Source organism: Mus pahari, chromosome 14, assembly GCF_900095145.1.
Source record: "Mus pahari chromosome 14, PAHARI_EIJ_v1.1, whole genome shotgun sequence".
Taxonomy (NCBI): domain Eukaryota; kingdom Metazoa; phylum Chordata; class Mammalia; order Rodentia; family Muridae; genus Mus; species Mus pahari.
The window spans coordinates 72,124,126-72,134,095 of NC_034603.1; the positions used below are offsets into that span (position 1 = coordinate 72,124,126).

Sequence of the window (9,970 nt, forward strand, 5' to 3'; positions counted from 1 at the left end):
CTCCCCTTCCCTTCCCTTCCTTTCCCTCCCATCCACCCTCTCTCACTTTCTTTCTTTTCACAATAAGATTTCTTTGTGTAGTCCTGGCTGTCCTGGAACTTACTCTCTAGACCAGGCTAGCTTTGAGCTCAAAGATCTGCCTGCTTCTGCCTCCCAAGTGCTGGGACTAAGGAACTACTGGCAACTGATGGAAGCTGAGAAAGGGAATTCGAATTTTCTTTAAGAGTGGACTAAACAGCCAGGCATGGTGGTGCATATGCATAGTCAAGAGAGGTGCAGGGAATGAGAGTCTGTGGCATGCTCAGCACTAAGTGGAACATCTTTATCTATCCCCTCTTCCCAAGGCTCAGATAGGGGGTGAAAAGAAATCAAGAGACAGGTGGTTTATGCTCTTAAGGAGTCTCTGTTTTCTGGATGCAACAGAGGAGCAGCACATAAGAACTCACAGCACTGTCGACAGCAGACACAAGACCTGTTCTGAGCTCAAGCTAGATGAAATTCAAGCATGGGAGTTGGGAGGAAGGCATGTAAACCTGTATATTTTGGAATCATTTCTTTTAAGAATGCTTTCAAAGCCTGGCATAGTGGCATTCCCTTTATGCCCAGCACTTGGGAAGCAGAGCCAGGCAGACCTCTGTGAATTCAAGGTCAGCCTGGTCTACACAGTGAGATCCAGAATAGCCAGAGTTACATAGTGTGACAGTGTCTCAAAGAAGAAAAGAAAGAATCCTTTCACTGAAGCACAAATTTAGCAATTTAAATATAATGAAGAAATCGCTGTCCCAAATAATAAAATACAGATTCCAAGAGATGTAGAATAATTATTTCTAAGTAATCATATTTATTATGGCAGATTAAAGTAATGAATTTGCCGTGGACCAAACTACACACTCCTACAGGCACTATCTCAAGTTCAGTAAGGATCAAAGATTTTTTTCTGCTCATGTTTTTTTCTAATATGAAATAAATCATTGTGGAATTTTAACTTGTTCAATTAAGAGGGATTTTTGCTTCTAAATATTTTCAGTAGTGATGGTGTCAATAGGATAAAGTTGGTACTTCTTGGTATAAATGACATAGCAAAGTAGAATATTTTTGACTTTCTCTAATACTTACAGATTTTTAGCATTTGAAAAGTTTGAGGCTAGAGATATGGCTCAGTTTGTAGAGTGTTTGCCTTGCATGTGCATGTCCCTGGGTTCAGTCTCCAGTGTTGCAAAAACCATGCATGGTGGTTGAACATCAGAAGTTCAAGGTTATCCTCAGTTACAAAGGAAGTTTTGAGGCTAGCCTTGGCTATACGAGACCCTGTCTTCAAACAACAGAGAGTGAACAAACATAAATTCCTTAAAGCCTTCTGATTATGCAGTTGCCATCCAACATGCCTAAAGTGATTTATATCTTTGTTTAATGTTGGACGTAACATTCATCTTAATACTTGTGTTTTTTGTTTAATGCCTGCTTCATTCTAAAATGAACAATTTGGTTTATTTTCAGCATTGAAAAATGCCATTGAAGGCATTAGTAAAATTCAGGATGAATATGTTGACTATGAGGATCTGGACACTTGTCTTCAAAATTTTGGAGTTTACCTTCCTAAATCAGAACTACAGAGGATCAAAGAATTAATTGAAGTTGACGGTAAATGATAATGTGGGAACTATTCTCACAATCACGACGTTATCCCTTTTGTTAGAAAAAGTAGCGAGTCAATCAGGAAAGTTCAGAAGTATAGTTAAGTGCTCAGAAGTCTATCATCTAGAAATATCCAGTGTTCCTAGTCTTTTCAGACACTTTCCCTGGGGTAAAACTGCAAAGAAAAAGAAAGCAGAGTTTTGGGCTTTCTGCCTGACAAGGAATGTATGTGTAAGAGGTACAGGAAATGAGAAGCCTGTAGAGGTCGAGATAAAGAACTTCCAGACGTGTCTATGAGCATTCATGGACACAATGAGATGCCAGGTGACGTGCACTGCTTTGAACACCTTCCTCCTGTGTCTGATTTTGATTCCAAGCTGATTTCTAATCATGTTTTAGGGCTTAGTATTATATGGTGGATATAATTTTATCTTCACACAATTCGGTATTTGTCATAATAATTTAATACTTGGCAATATTAAAGGAAATGTTTCTTTTCCTTTTAGAGACAAAACAAGTGAATATTAAAGAGTTTATTGATGCCATGCTGAAAAACACACACCCCTTCTCCGAGGATCTATGTATGTATGACTGTTACTGACACCTTGTGCCTTTTTTTGGACCAAATGGTCTGAAGGATTTTGGAGGGTAACCGAGTTTTATAAGATACTGAAAGAGCTAATCATCTTGAGAGGCCATCAGGCAATGGATGCCTAGCTTTGGGCTGCTAACTTCAGCTGAAATCTTTTCAATACTGAGCCCTAATTCTAGATTAACATCTACATACAGGTGAACCGAGAGCTATCATAGTTTCACTTTGACCTCCATACTTACTGAGAACAGACTCATGCAAGTGGGGTAGATTCGAAGCATCTTGTCACTGTGAGCAAGTGATGCTATTTAATCTGGACACTAATATGCCGAGGTTCTGGCTTCAGCTGTTCACCAAAATCTTTGTCAGTCTTCCAACCTCCTGAATGACAGCCAAGAATCCAGATGTGTATGCTAAGCTGTCAGTAAACTATCATGAACTCGTATATGGTACTGTGAAGCTCAATGCAGAGGAAAATACTGCATATAATCACCTATTTAACAGTATTTAATTACGTTTATGTTTGTATCTGGGGTTGGGGTTGGGTGTGTGCACAGGAGCATGGTTTCTTGTGGACGCCAGAAGCGGATTTTGGATCCCGAGGAGCTATAGTCACAAGGAGTTGTGAGCTTCTGACAAGAGTGTTAGGAACTGAACTGAGGTCCTCTGGAAGAGGAGTACAGGCTCTTAACTGATGAGCCATCTCTCCAGTCCCAGAACCATGTGCTCTTAATGGAGTGACAGCACCTTAAACATCGTGGCCAAACTAGAGTCATGTTGCTGGATGCTTACACACTGAATGACAGTAGATTTTAATTAAGGGTTCTCTTCATCCTGTAAATAGAGTTTTCTTTACATTATGTTGCAGAATGTTCAAAGATGGAAGAAATTATTTATATTATCTAGTTATTTCATTTTTTTTCTTAGGATTTTTACCACCATGAAAGTCAAATTTTTCTTGGCACAATTACGTGGTTTATTTTTCACTCATCTATTTAGTTATATCTTCTTTGTAAGTGTTAGTATTATATAATTAGGTTTACTCCTTTTCCATTTTAACCAGATTGTTTAGGGCCTGACTTTTTAGTGGTTCTAAAGTCCTTATATTTTGGACTTCAGTCCATTTACCCCTGTCCTCTGCATCAGTCTCCACTCAATTTTCCTTTTCTTATCTGATTTATATCATCTGATATATGTTTACACAATCTCCTAAACTCTCTAGCCTTTCCAGAGTTCCTTGGAACAGTTGCAGTGAAACTCCTGGCTTTTGCATGAGTCTGATTACAATCAGCTTACTCCTACTCTCTGAAACAACAGTTTAAAAATCCCTGCTCTCGCCAGCGTCCAATCCTATCCCGGCTAGATTGAAAGCTACTGGCTCTGCCTTCACAGGGACAATAGATCATCCAAGTCTTGATCTTATTAAAGTATTTCCCGGTGTCTTCTAAATGGTTCTAGTTGTTCATTTCATGTATAAATACTAGGAATTGTTTTTATGCAATAAGTGAAGCCAGGGTTCAACTAAACATTTTCCCTTAAGGACAATGATGCCAAAGGACTCTGGTGCTAATTGTGGGGTTAGCATCATGCGAATGTCTGACACCCACAGATGGTAATCTTGGGCTTAGATGATTAGTAAAAGACTTCCCTAGTCTAGTTCTTAGGTAGAGTTCAATCTTTTCATTTAAAATCTTGGGGAAAAAAAGTATCAAGGGGCTGGGCGTGGTAGCACACACCTTCAATCCCAGCAATTGGGAGGGAGAGGCAAGTGGATCTCAGTAAATTCAAGGCCAGCCTGCTCTGCATGGTATCAGGACACCCAGGGCTATATATATAATGAGACCTTGTCTCAAACAAACAACCCAAAGTAGTAAATGTTCTTTTAGTCCCAATTTTCACTTAGAAAGACTTTGTAAACATTTTAGTTATGACTAAGACTTCAGTGTACGACATCACAGGAATTACAAATATTGTATTATTGTTACTCTTACATAGTGTTTATAGCACACCATTACCCCATGGATTCCCATACTAACTGTATAATGTTTGTAGAAGATAAAACCGAAGCACAGGGCTTTCCCTATGTGAGGCCTGCTCACTGCCATACGTTTGGCACACACCAGCACTGTGACCAGACAAAACTTCCGCATCACACCATCCCATGAGCACACACACAGTTCACAAGTCTTACTCATTCTTGTTCTTTGGCGCTCCCTCCTCTATCTCAGTATACAGTTTTGTGGATCCAGTGGTGACTGGCATTCTTACCCAGTTCCCTCTCTCTGGCCACAACGCCAGGCTTCTCCTCCCCTCATCTAATTCATCATATTGTTTTGTTGGTTGAGATGAGGGCTTAACAATGTTTCCAAGGCGGGTCTTAAACCTCTCCAGCATGGCTTCAGGTAATTTTCCCGCCTTTGGTGCTGGCACCTACCCATATACATAGAATTAGAAAGGAAATCATTAATAGTTTTGAAATGTTTGGGAATTCAGGTCTCTATAAATCTAAAGTTCAAGGAGAAAATGACTCTGGTGTTAAGGACTATATTAAGATCCTTAAGTATGCTAGGAAGCAGCTCTATTGATCTACATTCCCAGTTAGAATTTGTGTGTGTGTGTGTGTGTGTGTGTGTGTGTGTGTGTGATTACCTAAGAGTGAGGACACTATATTGTTTTCAAAATAGTTCAGAAACTTCTAAGTTATATTACAAATATTTTCTTGTTTTGATACTTGAAAATTGGGTATTCATTTGTGCTATATTGATATTTATCTTAATCTCCAAATCTTTAATGGTCAACTCTTTCAAGTAACTGTTAGTTGTATTAATACCTTGGGTAAATATATTGTAAAGCTTGTGTTTTTTTTGTCCTTGGTTTAGTTTTGCCCGCTGCTATCCAGAACCTGCAAAATCTCTGCAGCGACCAGATGGATATTGCTCAGCTGTGGAAAACACTGTCCAGTTTGGATAGTAATTTAAAAGAGAAGGAATTCTTAGATATAGTGAAATTAGCAACAGTTGATGGTGGGTATTCCAAATGTTAAATTAGGAGTTATCCAAGGATAAAACTTTAGTGTCTGTCTTTAGTGATAATCAGACAAACAAATGTGATATGGGATCTCACTGTGATCTCAGCATGTGTTTTTCTTAAGCCTAGAGTATCTATCTATCTATCTATCTATCTATCTATCTATCTATCTATCTATCTATCTATCTATCATCTATCTATCTATTTATTTTGGTACACCTGTGAGCTACCTATGTGTTTTCTTGAAGGAAATACCTATTCAAGAATTTTTGTCTATTTAAAATATGTTTTCTTGCTAATAAGTATTTTGAGTTCATTATCTCTTAGTCAATGTATGACTTGAAATTTTTCTCCCAGTTCATGGGTGAGTGGTTGCTAGCTCCCTGCTCGTGTGTGTGTGTGTGTGTGTGTGTGTGTGTGTGACTGACTGTCTCTTGCTCACTCTGGTTATTGTTGCTCTGACAACCCCCCTTTTTGATGCAGTCTTATTTGTCTACTTTTTGGGGGGTTGGCTGTGCTTTTTTTGGGTTCATCTGAGAACATGCTGCCTAGACTACATGTCATGGAGCATTCCTCTGTTTTTTTTTCCCTAGTAGATTCATGTGGGGGTCTCTGGAACCTTCCTGGCCAGCAGAGTGACCGTCATCTGCAAGCAGGAAGGCGGTTCAGCCCAACATGGCTCAGTAGTCAGTGCTGGTTCAAACTTCTGGTGTCTCATCCAGAGTAGTTTATTTTAGGCATATCTAAGCGCAGCACAATTTGGTGAAAACTATTTTGGTGATAGTTAACCTAATACTGTGTGCACAACAAAGCAGACATAAATCTCCTTAAGGAATAAAGTAAGCTAAATAAAGATCAGACAAAACTATATCGATACTCTGTAACGTCCATAAAGACAGGCTCTGTAGACTGACTAAGGAAAACGTTTTTACCATATGGGTCTGGGGAAGAGTTCAGTGCCACAAAAGTATCTTGTCACACAGATAGTGCAAAGGTCACCAGGCTAGAAAGCACATCTGCTCCAGCCTTCTGGTTGGCTAACAGGTATTGCAGTCCTTCCCCTGCAGAAACAAGCCTGTGTGCTTGGCATTCTAGGCTCCCATAGTTCTTATCTGTGCGGACAAGGACCACCATGCCTCCTACAGATTCAGATCTCAATGAGGTGGCATGTCTAACAGTTAAAATGCTAAGACATGGATTTAGGAATCATAAAGGAAGTGCATATTATTTGGCTGTTCTGTATAAAACATCAGTATCTATATTTTATTTCAATACCTTCAAATTGATTATGTTTCCAGTGAGAACAGATGGGGAGACTGGGAAATTGGAGATCTATTTGAGACAGGGTATGTCGTGGCTCATCCATCCCAGCATATTTGGGTGGTTGAAGTAGGAAGATTTCGAAGGCCAGCCAAGGTTACATAGTGAGTTCAAGCCAGCATGTATCAGCTAGCAAGACCCTGTCTTAAAAAAAAAAGATAAATTATCTCTTCAAATCTTATGGTAACATTTTATTATTACATTAGTCAGGATGACTGACAGACTTAGAGGCAAAGTCTTTGTAGTTAGGTAGGATTCTGGATATATCTATAAGAAACAGGAAATTGTACTGCACTATTGGGTTGTAATTCTATTATATAGTTCCTAGTAATCAAGTGCTAATTTAAACAACATATGCTGGATAAAAGGCAAGACATCATATTTGTAGCTATCTATTGAAACCCATGAAGCAGGGTTTTGACTGTGTGGGGATGTGTGGTGCTGATCGCCATGCTCTGTTCTGGCTTGCTGTCATCAGCTATAGTGATTCGAAATCTCCAGACTAAGCTTCCATGATGGTGGCTAGGAAGCTAAGTTCTTCTCTGTATTTGTCTTTTGACTTGCAATCTGGTAGTTACATTCTCTTGCCTAAATATGAAGGGGTGTGGGTGTTTTTCGGATTTTGTGGTTAAAAAAACTTTTAGATTATCTGCCACAGATTGTTCTTCTTCAGGCAAAACCTAAGTTAAGACTGCGATCTATCTCCTCTTTTTATTTAGTATTCTAGCTACGTTTTATAGGACTGCAGACTGTATGGTTTCTCTTAATTGATGGAACCTGAGAACTGAGTTTAAATTCTGTAGTCTCTTTGCCCACTCTGTAAATCAACCTGTATATATATATATATATATATATATATATATATATATATGCATGATTCTTAAATGTATACCAGATGATTCCATTTTTATAGATTGCTTCATTGGCTGTAACTTTTGTTTAGTGAGTACAATCTAATAAACTTTTTTTTTTCACAAAAGGTGACAAAGTACAATTGGAAGACTTTTCAAAAGTAGTAAAGGATATGCATGACTCCATCAGGTTAAAAGGTAAATGTGCGTTTGGGGTGGGATGGGGAGATGATTCTGAAGATCAAGTGTTGCCATGCAAGCCTGAGAATCTGGATTTGGATCTTTAGAACCCACATAAATGCCAGGCGGGTATGGCATTTGCCTGTGATTCTCATTCTTTGAAGGCAGAGACCTGGGACAGAGTAAGTGGTTAGCTAGCCATATCAATGAACTCTGAGTGCAGTGGAGAGATCCTGCCTCAATGAATCCAGTGAGGAAGTGATCGAGGAAGGGTCCCATGCCAACCTCAGCATGCATGTGCACATACACACCTGCACACCCACACATGCATATCTCCACACATGTGAGCATACATGCAAAGAAGGAAAAAGAGGGGGAGGAGGTGGAGAGAAGACAAAAAGAAAAAGGGCAGAAAGGAAGAAATAAAAGAAAGGAAGGAAGGAGGAAGGAATAGAAGGAGGAAGAGGAGGATGGGGAGAGGGAGGAGGGGAGGGGGGAAGAAAGGAAGGAAGGAAGGAAGGAAGGAAGGAAAAGAAAGAAAGGAAGGAAGAGGAGGAGGAGGGAAAGGAGGAGGAGGGGGAGGAGGAGCTGTGGATATTGCTTGGTAGACCCTCTGTCTAACAATGTGCACTGAGGTCTTGGGTTCAATCCCCCTCATGATCATTAAGAAAGAAAACAAAGGTAAGTAAGTAGATTATTTGAATTTGATTTTTGATTTTTGGGGCGTCATTTTCTTTGATTTATACTTAACATATTTGCATTGTTCTAATGGAAGACAGACAAAGCTTAGTTTGATCAGAAGTTGGCAGCTTCTAGCAGAAAAAAAATAGCCTATTGAAAGATCTCTTAAGTCCACTTCACTTCGTGGGCCCTGTGGAAAATCTTCACTTACTTTTTTTTTTTTAGATTTATTTTATCTGTTTGTGCATCATGTGTGTGTCTGTTACTCTTGGCAGTCTGAAAAGGGTGTTGGATCCCCTGGAAATAGAGTTATAGATGGTTGTGAACCACTATGTGGATGCTGGGAACTGAATTTCGGTCCTCTATAAGAGCAGCCAGTGCTGAGCCATGATTTTTAAACTTTTTCTGGGTATATATTTTTTCCCATGTCATTTTAAGCCCCAGACTTAGAACTATTCTATGGATTACTTTGTTTTACAGAATTTCCCATGGATCTACTGCTTCCTTTATTAGACACTCCTTACTATCTTTCTGTCATTTGTTTTCTTTTATGCATCTAATCTTTAGTTTCCTCATCTTCAGAATGAAGATGCTAATAGCATCGTATTTATAGAGCATTTAAGATCAAATACAGTAACCCCTGTGCAGCTTCTAACATAGTATTGGGAGCACGTGGTGACTGAGTAAATAGTCATAACTTTATATATAATTTTGAAGTTAGAAGGCAGTGCTCAGAAAGCCTTCTGGACTGATCACATTTTATAAGATGGGGAAAATGGTAAACTAAGTCATGGATTGCTGGTGTTAGTTGGGCACCTGAATCTGAGAGATGACCACAGTGATTAGGAAGGTGGCATTGCCACCCAGTACAGAATAAGGCTGAGACTTCTAGGAAGGCTTATGAAGGGCAAGAAAGAGTCACCACAGCAGAACTGAGGCTGCTGTCTTTGGGAAAGCCTATTTGGAAGTTTGATGGCATATGGCATATGGCTTTCAGAGTGTTTGCTCCATATATCCCAACTATTTATGGGAGAGCTTGGAAGTGCCCAGAGAATAGTGTAAATTTCTATGCTTTCCTTCAGTATGCACACACAAAGGTTTAAAAATGAAGATGAAGATGATGACAACGATGATGATGACGATGGCATGTATGGTGAATGGGCATTAGCACTTACATGCTACAATGTGTGTGTGGAAGTCAGGCGCTGGTTCTCTCCTTCCACCGGGTATTTGGGGATTGACTGTGGTTTTCTTCAGGCTGATGTAGCAAATGCCATCACTCACTGAACTGTCTTTGAGACTCTGAGCTCAGAACTTAATAATTAGCCACAGACCACACAGACAAAGTCTGGTTTTGAAACCAGAGATGAGTTCAATTGTCAACTGTCTTTTTTTTTTTTTATATATATATCTATATCTCTTTCTAGAGTTGCAGGAAATCGTCTCGGCTCTTGATCCGCTTGAAGGTGAGAGGATAACTGGGAAGGACTTGGATGATTTCCTAAAGAGTCTTGGGATTACATCATTTAAAGATGAAGTAGAAGAAATCCTTCAGTCAGAGATTGTTTCTGGTGAGCATTTGGACTGTTCTCGGGGTTTAAACAGTTTGTTGGTTTGTCTCATTATTTTGTTGTTGCCGTCTTCCTCTTCCTCCTCCTCCTCCTCCTCCTCTTCCTCCTCCTCC

At 39.5% G+C, this 9,970-nt stretch overlaps 1 protein-coding gene across 1 annotated transcript in view; it reads left to right on the top strand.

Annotated features, from left to right (window-relative positions):
* The window catches only part of Efcab13 (EF-hand calcium binding domain 13), a 136,909-nt gene that overhangs the window by 29,661 nt on the left and 97,278 nt on the right, over positions 1-9,970 (top strand). Inside the window, exons 10-14 of the mRNA XM_029546146.1 lie at positions 1,498-1,641; positions 2,142-2,216; positions 5,107-5,250; positions 7,555-7,623; positions 9,714-9,857. Of these exons, the coding sequence (XP_029402006.1) occupies positions 1,498-1,641; positions 2,142-2,216; positions 5,107-5,250; positions 7,555-7,623; positions 9,714-9,857 (576 nt within the window). The remainder of the gene's footprint in view (positions 1-1,497; positions 1,642-2,141; positions 2,217-5,106; positions 5,251-7,554; positions 7,624-9,713; positions 9,858-9,970) is intronic.